This window comes from Tenrec ecaudatus, chromosome X, assembly GCF_050624435.1.
Source record: "Tenrec ecaudatus isolate mTenEca1 chromosome X, mTenEca1.hap1, whole genome shotgun sequence".
Lineage (NCBI taxonomy): Eukaryota > Metazoa > Chordata > Mammalia > Afrosoricida > Tenrecidae > Tenrec > Tenrec ecaudatus.
In genome coordinates this window covers 38,461,627-38,479,903 of record NC_134548.1, presented here as the reverse complement: position 1 = coordinate 38,479,903, position 18,277 = coordinate 38,461,627, and the positions used below count along the sequence as shown (strand labels likewise).

Here is an 18,277-nt window from a genome sequence, read left to right as displayed (position 1 = left end):
TATACTTGAGAGGACGGCACTGAACCTGCAGCTAGGGGAGAGGAGCATGTTCAATCAGAGCAAATGGTAGCAAAGAAGGGTGAAGAAGAGAGAGTGGAGCATATCCTGGCCCGTCAGGCCTGGAGGACCATATCCCTGCTATGAAAAGCCAATGGACAGAGTGGACAATATGGCTGATCCCACTACAAGACACACCATCCCTAGATGGCCCAGGGCCCTAAGGGGGACAACACTGGAGACTCAGGGCCGGGACTGGCCCAGACTGACCCTGTGACACTGAGGCAAACCACTAAAAGCTTGCGGCAGAGAAACCGTGGGAGCAGAGCAGAGAACCTCCAAGGGAGTACAAAAGACAGACTCAGGGGCCAAAGCATAGTACCCCACTGGACCTGACTGAAGGACATGCCTAGAGATCAAAAATCAGACCTTGATCTACTTGCATGTTTCTTTTTCTTTTTAAATTTATTTGTCTAAGGGTAATTGGATTCCTTTTTTGTTGTCATCGCTGTGTTCTCACTCATCACCTATCTTGCTATGACTTGATTTTTGGTGCATATTATTATCTCTTCAGATCTATCTAGATAAGATACACTGGATGAATAATCTGGAGGAGAAAACAATGGAACCAATAGTTCTGGGGGGACACGGGAAAGGGAGAGGAAGGGTAAGGAGGTGGTGCTGACCAACCCAGGAACAGGGGAGCAGTAAGTGATCCAAAATCAGTAGCAAGGAGGGTGTGAGTGGCCTAGCAGGGATGCAGCAAGGGCAAGGTAACTGAGAGAATTTAATGAAACCCAAATGAAGGATGAGCATGATAGTGGGACAAGAGGAAAGTAAAAGGAAATAGAGGAAAGAACTAGGTGACAAAGGGTATTTATAGAGGTCTAAAGACTGGAATGTACATATGTAAATATATTTATATGAGTGTAGGGAAACAGATCTATGTGCATATATTTATAGGTTTAGTACTAAGGCAGCAGATGGACATTGGGCCTCCACTCAATCACTTACTCAATGAAAGAACACTGTAAAATTGGCATTCCCAGATGCACATCTTCCCAACACGATTGCTGAAGAAAAATGTGTGCATATGCAAATGTGGTGAAGAAACCTGACAGTGCCCAGCTATCAAAAGATATAGCGTCTGGAGTCTTAAAGGCTTGAAGTTAACCAAGCGGCCATCTAGCTGAGAAGCACCAAACCTCACATGGAAGAAGCACACCAGCCTGTCCGACCACAAGGTGCAGAAGGGACCAGTTATCAGACATCAAAGAAATAAAAATCATACCAATGGGTGCCCACTTCCGTGATACGAACAATGAAGACAAACGTGTGCATAAGCAAATGTGGTGAAGAGAGCTGATTGTATCCAGCTATCAAAAGATATAGCTTCTGGGGTCTTAAAGGCTCGAAGATAAACAAGCAACCATCAAGTTCAGAAGCAACAAAGCCCACATGGAAGAAATACACCAGCCTGTGTGACCACAAGCTGTTGGAGGGATCAGCTATCAAGCATTAAGGAACAAAAAATCATATCATTGAAAATGTGGGTTAGTGCAGAGTGGAGACTCAAAGTCCATTGGTAGCAAACTGGATACCCCTTACTGAAGGGTTGTGGGGAGGAGATGAGCCAGGCAGGGTGCAGGTAGCTACGATGAAAAATATAACTTTACTCTAGTTCTTAAATGCTTCCTCCCCACCACTATCATGATCCCAATTCTACCTTACAAATCTGGCTACACCAGAGGATGTACCTAGGTACAAATAGCAACTGGAAACACAGGGAATCCATGACAGATGACTCCTTCAGGACCAGTGGTGAGAGTGGCGATGCCTGGAAGGTAGAGAGAATGTGAGGAAGAAAGGGGGAATCGATTACAAGAATCTACATATAGCTTCCTCCCTGGAGGAGGGACAACAGAGAAGAAGGCAGGAGGAGACGTCAGACAGTGTAATAAATGACAAAATAATAATAATTTATGAATGATGAAGGGTTCATGAGGTAGGGGTGAGAGGGGAGTGGAAATTAGCAGCAGATATTGAGGGCTCAAGTAGAAGGCAAATGTTTTGAGAATGATGATGGCAACAAATGTACATATGTTCTTGACACAATGGATGTATGGTTAGTGATAAGAATTGTATGAACCCCCAGTAAAATGATTTTAAAAAAACTAATGGCACAATATTTGAACAAAATAGAGACTCAATTAGAACCACAAGGTTGATCCCCTTAATCTGCTCGACCTCTTCCCTGTGAGGCCATGCCCAATCATGCTAACCCAATAAGTCAAAAGTAACTATAGTCTTCTGTCAGCAGAGAGGTAATAACAATGAAAGAGTTGCCTTCTGAAATAAAGGACAAAGGCATAATCATGGAGAAGACATTGAAAAAAAACACACACAAATCGCCCTGGCAAACCAACCCAACCCCAAACAGAAGTGCCTGACTGCTACAGTTAGTGAAGTCGCAGCTCACAGGTTGAATTCATCCAGAAATGCTTCAGAAGCAAGGTCTGGTGATTTACTTCTGAAAAATCACAGTTCTGAGAACCCAACGTAGTGCAATTCTACTCTACCCACATGGGGTTGGCATGAGTTGAAATTAATTCAATGCAACTGACTTTTTTTGTGTGGTTATTTTGGATTGAGAGTAACCATAGCCAGCTGCAAAAAATTAAACTCACTGCCATTGAGGGAATTCCAGTTCATAGTCCTACAGTACAAAGTGGAACTGTCTTTTGGGTTCCTATGCTACAAATCTTTGAGTGTAGAACATTTCATCTTTCTCATATGCAGTGGCTGGTGAGTTTGCACTTCTGATCTTGGTGTGCCAATTTCCAGACATAAACTGAGTCTTTTTCAGCTCCTCAAGCCTGAATAAAATATCTGGGAGTCAACCCAACAGTTCAAGGCATGCAAAGGAGGCCAGGAAAACCTAAATACTCTGCTGAGAGAAAACAATCAACAGCATGAGACTGAAAAGTAACAGATGCAACTATTGGTCAGAAAGATTACCATAACTATACTTAATGCAATGAAGGGAAACAGTGTGCATGAATGAATCTGTTGCTGCAATAAAAAGAAAGAAAAGTGCAAGAAATAATTGCATGGGAATTTTAGCAAGGAAAACCACAGTAGCATGCCTGGGAAGCTCCTGACTTAGGTTGTGCAATGTATATTGTCTGAAATGCTTATCTTCAGACACCTGTAAGGCTCATTTGCTTAACTTAACTTTTCCTGGTCGCTTTAACTGAAAATTCAACTGTTCATCCCAACACTTCACAGTCTCCTTCTGTTGTCCTCTGCCATTTAGCACTGACCACTGTTCAATATACTACACTACTGTGAATTACTGTGGATTTGGTCCCCAACTCATGGTGGTCTCACATAAAATGGAATGAAACACTCCCTGGTCCTATGCTACCTCCATATTTGTGGATGAGATCATTGTAATCCATAGGTTTTTCACTGGTTGATTTTTCAGTAGATTGCCAGACCTTCCTTTGGAGCCCATCCTGGTTCAGAAGCTCTGGTGAAACTTACTCAACATCATCATACCAAACCAAATCTGCTGCCATCAAGTCTATTCTGACCATACGTAGGGTTTCCTACTTTGTAAATCTTCTTGGAAGCAGGAAGGTCATCCCTCTACTATGGAGCTGCTGGTGGGATGGAACTGCTGACCTTTAGAATAGCAACCCAGCACCTAGTCCACAGCTTAGCAGTATGCAAACCGTCACTGATAGATGGATGTTGGCTGTGCATGAAGTGCATGGGCTGGAATTGAACTAGTGTATACCACGGAACTACCTGTGCCTCCAAATGGTGTTAGCCATTACCTTCATTTTTGTTCTCCACAGTATTTCTTCAGTGTTTACAATAGTGCATTGCACAGAGGAAGCAACAAAGACACATTTGTGGACAGAAAGGAAAGTCTATAATGGGCCCAGTCATATCTGTTGGGCTCTCACTCAGGCCTGGCACATTGCTCAGCATGTAACATGTCAATGTGCCCCTGAGACCACATGATCACAGACAACAGTGTTCCAGAGATCCTTCCTCAAATGGCAAATGAGGAAACTGAGGTCGAAGAGGCCCGGTAAGTTGTCAAACATTGCCCAGCTGGTCAGTGCGGGGCCTCAATCATGATAAAGGGCCTATTCTTCACAGCTCCATCACGGTCGACCTCACTAGATCAAAGCATGCCCGCCTTATTCTGCTCATCCTCTGCTGAACCGAAGAGAGGAGGCAAGACTCTGCAGGGCAGAGCTAACTGCTGACTATGATTCTGTGACAGGTGCAAGGGAAGGAACAGAAGACATTTTTTTTCCACGATGGATTTGGTAGATTGTATTTGGTTCTGCATCTCTGGGAAGTCAGGACCTCCATGTTGCCATGGCAACAGAGAGCAGCTGTTCATAAGCTCTTTCCTATGGAGTGATAATCTCTTCTCTTTAGTTTAGCTCAGAGAAAGTCTAGTAACTTGTTAGGATGTGGCAGTTGCTAGGGCTGCTGTTTTCATTTGAACTGACATTGGCCGTTTCCTTGACTTTTTATTTTGAAAGCTGGTTAACCATGTAACAGTAACCTTAGAATAGAAAAAAAAATTCATACTCAACCCAACACAATAGAACTTCATTGCTATTCATTCTGATGTTTGTGTTTCAAAGGTCATTTCTGGCTCCACCATCTTCTAGTCATTAGACCTTGGAAAAGTGCTTAAATTTTATGAAACGAATGTAAGTCTCAGCTCTCAATGTGCTGCTGCTGATTTTTCTATAAGATTGTTATTGTATCTTTCTACTAGGTTTTCCATTTAAGAAGAAAGTGAAATGAAGTATACAAAAATCCTGGAACGTACGTGTTTTCTAGAAGTCTCAGTGTCTCACATGTGACTCCCTCATTTCTCCCTCACATATCATCCTCTCTTCTGCTACCCCACATGCATGGCCATCCCTAGCGAACATTTAGGAGATCCTGGGTGTTGCATCAAGGAACATCCAGCTGTTAACTACAGGGTTCAGCTGTTAATCAGAGAGATGGTCTTTCCAGTCCACCATGGTGCACCACAGAAAAAAGGTCTGGCTAGATACTTACAAAAAAATCATCCGTGGAAAACACTGAAGAGCATGGTTCTACTCTCACAAACATGTGGTTGCCTCGAGTCAAAATCTACTCACTACTAGTAATTGGTACTGGTAGAGGTGTGTTTACAATTTTCAATTTTCAGTAAAATGTATGTAACAGGCAATTCAAAACAACAATGAAATATCATCTCACCCCAGCATTAACATAAACTGAACCAAACTCACTTTCATCAAGTCAATGCCAAACCATAGAGGTCCTTATAGGCAAAGTTGAACTGCCCCTGTGAGTTTCAGACTGTGACACATTACTTTTCCTAGCAGTTTCATTGGCATATAATTCACATATCTTACAATTCAATAGTTCAATCCCATTAAGAATTGTATAATCATCATCACAATCAGTTTTAGAACATTTTCTTCACTGTACTTATCCTTATTAGATCCCCATTCCCGCCACCACCACCCCTCCCCCGCCACACCAACAATGAACCATAGTCCAATTACTGTACCTATAGATGTATCTATCCTGGACTTCAGATACTGAAGAACATGAAAACGAACAAACAAATTTAACAGCAATAACAAAGTAATACAGATAAAAGACCTCAATTAAAAAGAAGACCGAAAACATTAAAAACTTGAACAAATTTAAATGGATCATAAGGGAGCTCAAATGATAGAGTGTTAAATTTTAACCTGAGCATCTGTAACAATTCACTTTCCAATGCCTTCTGCATGACAGCAAGCCTATTCATACCCTGGTCCATAGCCGGGGTGATTCATCAGGGGTTTAATCCACATGTATCCTGCCCTCCCCCTCCCTTTTTTAACTGAAACAGCTTTAAAATGGGCCAAAAGGGAGATCAAATGATAAGATAATACATTTTAACCTAACTACCATCATTGACTTTACAATATTCCCTGTCTGCTAACAGGCCTTTTCACATTCCTCAGCTATGATCAGAGGGAATTCACCGGATGCTTAATCCATGGGTGGACCCTGCACATGGATTTTAGGTTACCACCATCATTCATGGATTTGTATAAACCAGGTGTTAACAATTTAAGCTCTGATACCATTCTCTCCTTTAGATTTGGATTATATTTTCTTTATAATCCTTAGATTACACAGGCTGATGTGCTTATTCCGTGTAGATTTAGAAAACTTGCTTGAAGACAAGCCTTTAAGACTCCGGATGCTATTCTTTCTGAAAATCCGACAGTATCTATTTTCTTCACCACATTTTTCTATAGCACCCTTATCTTCACTGATTTCTTCATGAAGGCAAGTATCAAGTAGGGCCTTGTCATAAGAACTAATTGTTCTTAGATTGAGGCAAGAATTAAGTGCAAGCCCAAAGTCCATTCATGCACTTGTGGTTTATATATGTCTCTGGTTCCCTGTAGACACTAATGGCAGTGTCAATGTGCAGTGGTTACACACTGGGCTGCTAGCTGCATGGTCAGCAGTTTGAAACCACCAGCCAGTTCCACATGGAAGCATGAGTCCTTCTATTCTTGTGAAAATTTGCAGGCTCAGAGACTCACAGGGGCAGTTGTGCCTTGCCTGATAGCGTTATGATGAGTTCAGCATTGGCTTCATGGCAGGGGAATGATACCCCAGGGGGATGATTGATATCTTTTCCAACATGAAATGACAATTGTGTCTCTAAGGTGAACTGAAACTATAACTTTTATGGGTTATGGGTAGAAAAAGCCTGTCTTTCTCCCCAGGAGCTGCTTGGTAATTTTATACTGCTGACCTTGTGGATAGCAGCCCAACGTGTAATCACTACACCACTGGGGCTCTCTAGCTTGAATATAGCCCCCAAAACACACTAGAAAACACAAAGAAAATGCTAGCAAGCGATTGGAAACCTCAGGTACAGTTGGAAGGACTATAATGAAGCAACCACTATGGAAAATGATATGGGACTTCAAAAGTTAGAAACAGATATATATGATCTAGTAATCCTACAACTAGGTATATATCCTAGAGAAATAAAATCAGTGATATAAATAGATACATATTTATAAGCCATATTCACCATGGTATTATTCATAATAGCAAAAAGATGTAAACAACCTAAGTGTCCACCAATGGATTCACAGGTAAGCTAACTATGATAGATGCACACAATGGAATTCTATGCGATAGCAAAGAATGAGTACTCTCTGAAACACCTTGTACCTTGGATGGAATTAGAGCACATTATGCTGAGTGAAATGAATCCATTGCAAAAGGAAAATTTTGAATGAAGAGTACTATAAAAAGTCAAGAAAATGTTTGCACATAGGTAATCTTTCTTTGACGATTACCAGGGGTGGTATGAGTAGGGAGCCTAAATCACTACCTGGAGGGTAGACATATATTAGCTTGGGTGAAGGGAAAGGTGATGTACAATAAAGGGGATATCAGCACAGAACCATCAAAGTAGAGAAAGTCATTAGGTGTAGCTCGAGTTAAAAGCAGCAAAGGTAAATATTGTCACATATCCAATCTGGCAGTAACAGTAGTAACAAACACTTTATGAGTGGACACCTAGGTAGACATTCCAGCAGAACCAGACTGGGAAGAAAAATGGAACTATACCCACAATTATGTTTGACAGAGGCTATTTCTTGATATATATATTTATATGAGCTATAAATATATCTGTGAATACAGTGCACATGCAAGGTATGACATTATGAAAACGTCTTCGCTATAACAAAACAATGTAAGGGAATGATCTGGACCTGAGCGCTCGCATCCATAGTCTCAGGGATAGCAAAGCCCACAAAGACAGTGTTCTGCATCCTCTTTTGGAGAATAGCTACATGCTGGGGAGAGGTCATCAAAGGTGAATCTATTGATCTCTCCACATCTGGACCAAAGAAGAGTGAAGAAAAAAATCAAAGAAACACAAACACAGTTAGTATAAAAGACTAATGTGCCACATGAATCCAAACATCCATGGCACTGAAACAAGAAGACTTGGATATTCTCTGGCTACCACTGCTGATCACTCTGAAAGGACGTACAAAAGAGGCTCTGAATAGACTGGGAGAAAAATTATGGATCACAGCTCAAAATAATAAAAAGATCAGGCTTACTGGTTTGACAGAAACTGGGGGAACCCCCAAGACCCATCCTTAGGGACTCTTCATCCGCCTTCTCCTGTCTACACTTGCCTCCATATAATCATTCTTTGCCCTTATTTATATGTACAAGCATTTGTATTAGTGCTTAAATTCTGAGCGCTCCACAGGCATTTGCTTAGAACCCGCATAGATTGGGCCTCCTCTAAACTCTTTTTGATTAACCAAGATTGTAGATAATCTTGCCCTCAGGCAGAGTACCTAGGAAAATAAACTACTTCCACCCTTTCCAGCCAGGCCAAGGAGGAGTAGATCTTAGGGGCTTACCTCAGTTCATCCTCGATGGAGGTTTCCATGCTGGAGATAATACAGGTGGCTGGATAATCATGAGTCATGCCCTGTTAGTCTCACCCTGACTGCCTTGGTTGGAAGACCTAGACCAACCTTGTAAACCCTTCTATCCAACAATGTACATGTCCCAATCATGGTATGGTCCCTGCTTCTGTGGTTACATCTGTAACTGTGATGTATTGATCTGCTATCAATCATGAATTTCTGACAGTTTCCTTTATTCCGTGACGTATTTAACTGGCATCCTGACTTGAATCCTCAGATGCCATTTTGACCTCCAAATAATGGCCATCCACATCTGGATGATACATCTGTGTCTTTGCCTCTTAAGACTTAATAAATGTTCTCCTTAAATTATATTTGAGATTGGGTCTCTTTTGTACTGTAAAACATATCTCAAGCCTCTGTTCTCTGAACAACTTCTTCAAAAAATACTTCCTGAAATCTAGTATCTCTGCCTTATAAACTATGTGAACTTCAACTTCTTAGCTTCCTCACCTGTAACATGTAGGTGGTAACAAAATAAATTCATAATTGTTGTTAGGATCATGTATGAACATATTCGGCACAATAGAATAGAAGAAAAAGTTTGGATCAAAACTCAAAATCATAAAAGTCTAGGCTTACTGATCTGATAGAGACTGGGGGGTGGGACCCTAAGACTATAGACATCAGACACTCTTCAGTCCTGGAATTGAACTCACCCCTGAAGCTCAACTTTCAGTCTTAGAGCAGAATTTCCCTTAAAGCCTATGGGCCTTTCTCTCCTGACTACATTGCCTCTGAATAATCATTCCCAACCCTGATTTACATACACACGTATCTCAAGACCTTGATTCCCTATTCAACATCTAAAGATACTTCCTAAAAACTAATATCCCACTTTTGTCCCTTAATGGCGTGAACTTCACCCCTTTGATTTCCTTATCTATACCGTGCACTTGGTAACAGAAGTAAATTCATAATTGTTGTTAGGTTTAAATTCGACCATGCGTGAACATGCTTGGCACAATAGACAGTAAACATTGACAGCCTCCTCACTGAATGAACACCTGAGCCTTAGAAGAAGTTGGAGGGAAGTCTTGATGGCCTTTTCTCGCTCTTCACCATTCCTTCCCGGCCCCGCCCCTTATGGACTATTTGATCCATGTCTACCTTTTCTTTCTGAAGAATGCCCTCATTTCTTGCTAAAATCTTGGCTCATTCTTTAATTCTATCTGAAAATCGTATAGCTGTCTTATACCCAAATTACACAATCAAACTTCTTAATCATATCAAACAACTTACTTTACAATGTGCACAGACACTTCACCAAAGGAGAGGAAAGGATGAAAATTAAAACCACAATCAGATACCAGCCAACTACACACTAACCCCAAACCAAAACGCACTAATACTGACTCCATAAGGCAGGGTCGACTGCCCCTATAATAGGTTTTTCTGACACTTTAATTCTTTATGGGAAAGAAAGCCTCGTCTCCCCCCTCCCCCCACAAGTGGCTAGTGATTTCTAACTGATGACATCGAGGTTGACAGGACAACTTGTAACCCACTGGGTCACCAGCGCTCAGAACAGGCAAAATTGGGATGACACTGTACCAAATACTGGCAAAATGATGAAGAACTCTCATACATTGCTCAATGGGATGTCAAACAGTAAAACCACTTAAGAAGAAAGAGCCTAGTAGTTTCTTGATACTTTAAACATAGTTTTCACTCAGCCCAGACATCAGAACATGGTTGTGTACCCAGGAGAAAGGAAACGCAGGCACACAGATCTGGGCACAAATGGTCACAGCATATGTGATAGTCTCAAACTGGAAACCCAAACATCCATGAGAAGGTGAATGGATAATCCCTATACCGGACACTACAGTGAAAAGAGCTCTGGGGGCGTAGGGGTGAGAGTTGGGTTGAGATCCACAAGGTCAGCCGTGGGAAACCACCGGCTGCTACAAAGAAGAAAACCAGGGCTTTTGACTCGCCCAGAGAGTTACTGTCATGGAACCCACGGGGCCAATTCTCCCCTCTCCTCAGGGTGGCTGTGAGTCAGCATGCCCTTGATGGCAGAGCAGAGCAGTGCGTGAAAGAGAGGCAATTAAAGGGTCCGCGCTGCACAGGGTTGGCAGCGCAGCAGGAGTTCCGGGCAGTCGCCCTGGGCTCAGGGCTGCACGCGTGGAACCTAGGGATCGAGCGTCAAGGAACCCGAGCAATATATGGTCAGGCGGTCCCATGGCAACCAGAATCTCTGCTGGACAACAAGCTGAAGCTGGACAGCAGAAAGTCCGGGCCACCATGGACCGCCAGAAGCCACGGTCCCGGTTTCCGGAGCTGGAACCTTTGCCCCCAGGCACGAAAAGAAGACCCTGGTATAAAGACAAGCCAAGTTTCTCTTACTTGCCTCGGTTCAAAGACACGCCGTCGTTCGCCCCCCACCTGAGTAGCCAGAATTGGGTGTTCGTGAAAAAGGAGCTGGATGACTTCAGGAAAGGTTGCCCACCTCGCGGTGAGATGATAACGAGGGGCTGTAAGGACGCGCCTTTCCCTTTAATTTACAGGACAAAGGCCGCACCTGCCCCACAGACTTGCCAGAAGAAAGCGTCCAAAAACTCAACCCTGTTTTCCAAGCTCTCGGCAGCCCAGCTAGCACGCAAGGCCTTCGTGGAGGAGGCAGAAGCCCGTCTGAAGGCAAAGGCACATTCTTTGATGGCCTGCCCCGATCTGGAAGATGCATTGCCTGTGGAGCTCTTAGAAAAAGTGCTGGAAGTGCTAGATCCTGACAAGGAGCTGAAGGACACCTGGGCTTATTGTCAGGACGGCAAGAAAAGAACGAAGGAGCCAGCAGAGCTATTGAAAGATCTTCCTATAAAGCCCTGCAGGAGCCTTCGCAATCTGGCTCCCATCCCAGATCCAGACGACTGGCTGGAAGAGATGAAGCAAGTGGAGGAGCCGCCGCCGCATCCTCCGACTCCAGGAAACGTGTCCCGAGCAGTTGCTGACTTCTGCAGGTGGGCTCATTCATACGAGTGCACGGAAATTGACAAGGATTATATTATGAGAAAGTTCGACCCATTCGTTGATTGGAAAGCAAACACTGGACGAACCCACATTAAGGAAATAGCCCGAGTTCACAAAAGATTCAAGAAAGTCTACTGGCCCGCAAGACAGGACCAACCAAGGTTCTCCTTGAACGAACCAGACTTCGAAAAAAAGCTGCGAGCACTGCAGTTGGCTCCTCCAAAGGAGCCCGTGAAAATGAGGTACGGAGCGTGGTACCTGCCTGTCCAGCTGTGGAAAACATTGCGAGTAGACGAACCTCTGCTAGATCCCAATGCGCCAGAGGAAGATGAGGACACCGGTTTTAGAAGGTTGGACAAGGGCCCTGACATTCTTGAGGAGCTTTATGGCACAATTGCCTTCAAGGATTTCATCCTCAGCAAAGGCTATCCCATGCCAAGTATAATTGAAAGGATGTTTAAAAGAAAGAAATGGCCATATGATAAGGTGAAGACCCCTACTATACTATCCCGGAAGCCGAGCCCCGTTGATGACACTCCAGAAGAACAGTAGGGCTGTTTGTCCTTACTACCCACCAAGCCATTTTCCCTTCCCTTTAGACATCAGACACCGTGGATGACAACCTGGGTAAAGTTCAGAACTAATGCTTACAAATATTTCCCAATGGCCATCTCCACCATGCTCATCAATGCTTTTACTCAACCATTAGATCAACATTCACATATATATCGGTTATTTTCACATCTCTATAATATTCTTACTATCATAATAGAGAATAAATTCTGTGTAAAAATAAAAGCAGAATTACTCTAACCAAAAAATCGTGAGCTCATGATATTACCTACAACATGGGAGGGGGTCTTAAAATACTTGTGTGGGCTGAAATAATACTTTTCAATGATGTCATTATGACAATCTTTATGTAAACCAATTGCTGAAACAATGGCCAAAGTAAGGTTAGCTTCATTTAACAGTGAAATTGTTATCTCCCCCAAGCCCTCAAAATGATATTGAAAAATACTTAGCAGTAATCAGAAACTTAAGTTGTGCCATTTTATGTTACTTCCCAAGTGAACGTATTTTTAAACATTCATGCTCCATAAAAATTCACCAGGAAAGGGGGTGAAGGGGGACATCGGACAGGGCATCAGAAGGGAGACGTCGGAAAGGGCAAGATATGAAAAAAATAATAATTTATAAATTATCAAGAGCTCATGAGGGAGGGGGTAGCGGGGAGGGAGGGAAAAAAAGAGGGCCTGATGCAAAGGGCTGAAGTGGAGAGCAAATGCTTTGAAAATGACGAGGACGAAGAATGTGCAGATGTGCTTTACACAATTAATGGATTGTGTATGTATTGTGATAAGAGTTGTATGAGTCCCTAATTAAAACAAACAACAACAACAAAATTCACCAGGAATGAGAGTTTCCATATCATGTAACAAAGGTTCAGAAGAGCAAGCAAGGAGTTTAGAAATTCTGGGAAATCTAGTGTATAAACGAAATCTTTGTAAGCCACATCAAATATCTTCACATAGCTGTGCAAATGCAAGTTATCTTAGAACAAAGCACTCTGGTACAGATATATACATTTGTAGCTAGTAAAATTACTACTATACATCTCAGGTGCATTTCTGTAGTAATAATTTCTTTTAGTAGAATTAGTACTAGAGTAATCAGAAGGAGTTGGAGATTAAAGAGGTCATAAATGCCCAGCTCTTCCAAGATGTTATTCCATTCCATTTTCCCCACGCTTTTTTCTCACATCCCTGGGTTCCGCGACTCGATGTAAAGTCTCACATAAACTTATGAAACTTTAAGGAAATGTGTCACGTGGTTGTAGGTGTTGTCAAGTCCCAATCTGAATGGTCTGGCAACGGTGAGTCAAATACAGGACCCAGAGACAGAAGCCAATAATACCCAAAACTCAAAGAAGGGGTTCTTGGATCTACCCAAGCTCAGTCAAGAAACATATCATAAAAGGGCAGGTTTTAATGGGGATGTTGTTTTTATCTTCCAGTCACCCATATGCAAAAACAAACTCACTGCCATCGAGATTATGCTGACTCACAGTGCCCCTATAGAACAGGGTAGAACTGCCCCTTTGAGTTTCTGAGACTGTGATTCTTATGCGGGTAGACAGCCTGACAAGAGTGGTTGGCGGTTTGGAACTGCCGACCTTGCATTAAGCAGCCCAACTGGTAACCAATATGCAAACAGAGCTCCTTTCTGCCAACCATCTTCCTTAAGACACACCTCCCTGTAAAGAAGAGTCTAAAATGCATCCCAACCTAATCCTGTAACAGAGAACTCTCTCCAAAATGGAATCATAAACACAACCCCAGAGCTAAAATCAACATCACAAAATGGATTCTGACAAATGTGAAAATGGCTAGAAGGATCATATTAAGTAACTGACTCCATTTCAGGCCGCTCAAGTTTTCCCAGATGGGGAGAAGGTATTCATCAGACCCTTGGGAATTCTGGCATATAGGTTCAAGGGCATAGTTAGTCTCTTGCTGAGGGATCACCCCTGCTTCTAGCACTTAATGCTGCGTCCCTGATCCTGGGGCTGCAGCATCTGGCAGAAGAAAACAATTTCAGGTGATCTGGGGAAGAACTGCATGGTGGAACCAGCATCCTTTGCCCCTTCTTCCCCAGTCCCCACTGAGAAACATCAGCCTCTATCCAGGGGTGATCCTCCCTTTGCTCCCTCATGTCAAGTGTGAGTCCATAAGTAAAGCTTTACAATACCTTTTCATTGATTTTTACAAGGATTCCAAGCTGATTCAATATCCAGTAAATAAATACATATACACCTAAGTAAATAAATAAATGGAGAATATCAAATGTTGGCAAGCACGTGGAACAATTGGGACCCTCATCCACAGCCATTAGAAACATGAAACTATGCAGCTGTTTGAGAGACAGCCACCAGTTCTTTACATGTTTAAACATAGAGTTACCATATAGCCCAGTAATCTCTAGCCTAGTGACATAGAGGAATGAAAACAGTTGTTACACATTAACGTGTACACAAATGTTACTACTGGCATTATTCATAATAGTAAAAGTGTACAAACAATCAAAATGTCCACCATTTGATAGATGGGAAAGTAAAACATGGGATATGCACACAAAGGGACATTATTTGACAATAAAAGGCAACACAGTACTTACACATGCTACAACATGGATGAAATTTCAACATACTCTATAAAGCTGAAGAAGTCACCACCATAATTAAAGAAAATATCATTTCTTCTTCAATCAGCCTTATTCATTGAGTAGCTTTTACATATGTATGAGGCATTTGAAAATACCATGATTTGGGTCAGGTCCACCTTAGTCCTTGAATTGACAGCTTTGCTTTTTGACACTGCAAGAAAATATTTAAAAGCAGATTTTCACACTGTAAAGTAATCATTCGATTACTTTAAAAAATTAATTGTATTGGCATACACTTCATATATCATACCATTTAATCATTCATTCATATTAAGAAGGGTTGTACAATCAACACCACAATCAATTTCAGAATCTTTTCTTTTGGTACTCATTGTAGTTAGCTCCCATTTCCCTCCATTCCTCTCTGTCATGCCCTTATACAATTATTAAAGCAGTTACTGTGCATGCAGATTTACCTATCCTGGATTTCAAATACAGAAAATAATACAAAACACAAACAGGAAGCAGACCAAACAAAACAAAACAAAGCAAAAAGCTAACAACAATGACTAGAAAGAAAGAAAAAAAACCCCAAATCCTCAATCTAGAAAAAAGCAGAAAATATTGAAAATGGAAACAACTTTACAATGAGTCAAAGCGGAGATCAAATGATACATTTCAGACTAACAGTATCTGCCATAGTCTAGTTTGCGATTCTTTTTTGTCAGACAGCAAGGGTAATTACAACCCTGGACTATGCTTTAAGCTCTGACACCATTCTTTCCTTTAGATTTGGATTTCAGTATTTACAATCCTTGGGTTACTTCTTTCATATGAACTTAGTTGGTGGGCTTCTTTCATATGGACTCAGTTGACACCTCACTTAGATGGCTGCTTGGTTTAAGATAAGCTTTCAAGACCCAGACATCATTGTTTTTGATAGCTGTTTGCCATGTATTTCTTCACCACACTTTGCTGCAGCACCCATATCTTCAGCGATCTCGTCATGAAGGAGAGTATAAAGCAGGGCCATGTCAGAAGAGCTAATTGTTCTTGGGCTGAGGCTAGTATTAAGTGGTATAATGGTTGGTAAGTGTTGGGCTGCTACTTGCAAGGTCAGCAGCTCAAAAACAGCCCCTCCTCAGGAGGAAGACAGGATTTTCTACTCCCATAAAAATTACAGTCTCAGAAAATCACAGGAGCGTTCTACCCTATCCTATATTTTTCCATCTTTTGCTATTTTTCTGTTTCTGTCTTTATATCTGAGCTGTGTTTCTTGTAAACAGTATATTAATAACATGGTTTTTATCCATTTTGCTAGTCTATGTCTCTTAACTAGTGAATGTAATCCATTTACCTTCAATGTTGTTATTGATAGGCATGTTTTTATTCCTGTTGTTTACTTACATATTTTATGATGCGATTGGTTTTGTTGTTCTTCATAATTTTATGTGCTGATTTCTTTCTTGCTTATGGATTTTCCTGTAAATTATTTCTTTGCCTTTTTTTGCTTTTATCTTAGTTGTCACTAGGATTTGATGGTTTTCCTATTTATTCTCTTGAAGTTTGAACATTTTCTTTGAGGTTACTTTTTGCTTTTAATTGTTTCTTTTACAAGTTTTATTTTATTACTCAATATTTTCCAAGTTTGTTGTTGTTGTTTTATTAACTACTCAATTACTTCTCTGTTCAACTGTTTATCATCTGCTCTGTTTTATCTATTATTTTATTATTTTCTTCATTGTGGAATGTTATCTGTGGTTTCCTATTTTAAATCACATTGTTTGTTTGGCTTTCTGCATTACTTAAGTAAGGTGGGTGAGAAACTGAGAACCAGGAAGAGAGTGTATGCTGACAAATTCTCTACGCTCATATTTAAGGAGTCTAGGGAGCAGTTTCTGGTGGAGGCCTTCACGGTCCTGATTTGGAGATACATCCCAGTCACATTCTACTAACTGTAGTTATGTTAGGGAGCTAGCACAGGGACTGGGGTGTCCATTGCATATGCTCAGAGGTTTGAGCTTCAGGCGAGGAAGGGGTGTTATATCAAGGTGGGTGTTACACCTATATTTCCCCCTCTAGGCCAGGTGAATTCAATTCAGCCAATGCGGTTGACCAGAATTGTCGACCACGCCTCCCAGCGGAGGACCGGAAAAACCAGAATCCAGAGCCTTGTGGCCCCTTCAGCTTCTCATGCTGCTCCTCAGAGGTCATGCAGAATCTCCTCTGGCCTCAGAACTCCACATGAGGGTGTGAAGTGCCCTGCAGGTGCATATGTAAACCTGAAGCTCCTTCTAACTTTCATAAAACTCACTTGGATCATAATCCGGGCTCCAGAGTGAATTCTTTCTATTGCAAAGCCAAGGACAGAGGTATTTCTCCCATGAGAGAGATCTAACAGTTATTTCTCACAACGTGCCCCCACAATAATGCCAATTATCAAGTGCTGCTTGCAAGCACATGGTGGCTACTATACCCATCAAGGTTATCTGTCTGAAGGTTTTCTGCCATCAAGAGCAATCGGACCGCCCCCACCCTAAGTACTCCTTTCTGATAAGTTTCATAGATTGTTTCCCTGGAGAATAGCTCAGGGAGACCTAAGGTCAAGGAAGATCAGGGATTGCCAAGGTTAGGATGCCATCTTGATAATAGAATCCACCCATCTTGCTGCATATGTACTTTCTTGTCACGTGTATGTCCCCAGCACAACACCTGCCTGCTATTTATGTGTGTGATGTGGCTTGCATGCCCGAGATTATATATGTTAATGAGAGAATACATTTGCCCCTCTGGTTCTAATCTGCATGGCAGAGGTGAGCCCTTGCATGCCTGGTCTGTTGTTTCTTTCTTTAACCCTTCAATTACACATCTGCCTCTTAGGACCCATTCAGTTGTGGAGGCTGGTACTCCACAAGGAGATTTCACAATAATGATGTCTGTATGGTGAGTTTAGAAAGTTGCTACCATTTTTGTTGATTCTGTGTTCAAAGAACTCCTTTTAATATTTTTTGTAAAACTGCTCTTTCTTTGGCAAATTCCTTTATTATTTTTGTCCTTGTCTGAAAATGATTTTATTTCTCCCTCACATTTGAGGGACAATTTTGCAGGATATAGGATTCTTGGTTGACAATATTTTTCTTTGAAATTTTTGAGTATATCTTTTCATTGCCTTTTTGCCTGCATAGTTTTATTGAAAAATCTGAGCTTATTCTTATTGGTTCACCTATATAGGTGATTATTCTTTCTTCTTGTGTTGTTCTCAGGATTTTTGCCTTTCTTTGAGGTCAGAAAGTTTGACTATGATATGTCATAATGATTTTCTTTTGTGGTCAATTCTGTTTGGGGTTCTTTGAGATTCTGTATGGTTTGTTGTTGTTGTTCTGACATATTAGAGAAGTTCTCTATAATAATTCTTCAACTATTTTTTTCTGTGGTTATTTTTTCTTTTTCCAGCTCTGGAATGTTTATCAAACATAAGTTATTCCTTTTGATAGTATACTATATAAATCGTAGATTTTCTTCAGCTTCTTTGGTCTTTTTTTAGAGGTTGGCCTTCTTGCATGTTAGTCTCATAT

At 41.5% G+C, this 18,277-nt stretch overlaps 1 protein-coding gene across 1 annotated transcript; it reads left to right on the top strand.

Moving 5' to 3' along the window:
- The first annotated feature begins 10,751 nt into the window (after window positions 1-10,751).
- LOC142433271 (putative protein FAM47D) lies at window positions 10,752-12,089 on the top strand. Its single transcript, XM_075538343.1, has one exon. It carries the CDS (start codon window positions 10,752-10,754, stop codon window positions 12,087-12,089), a length of 1,338 nt encoding a protein of 445 aa, XP_075394458.1.
- The last annotated feature ends 6,188 nt before the right edge of the window (window positions 12,090-18,277 follow it).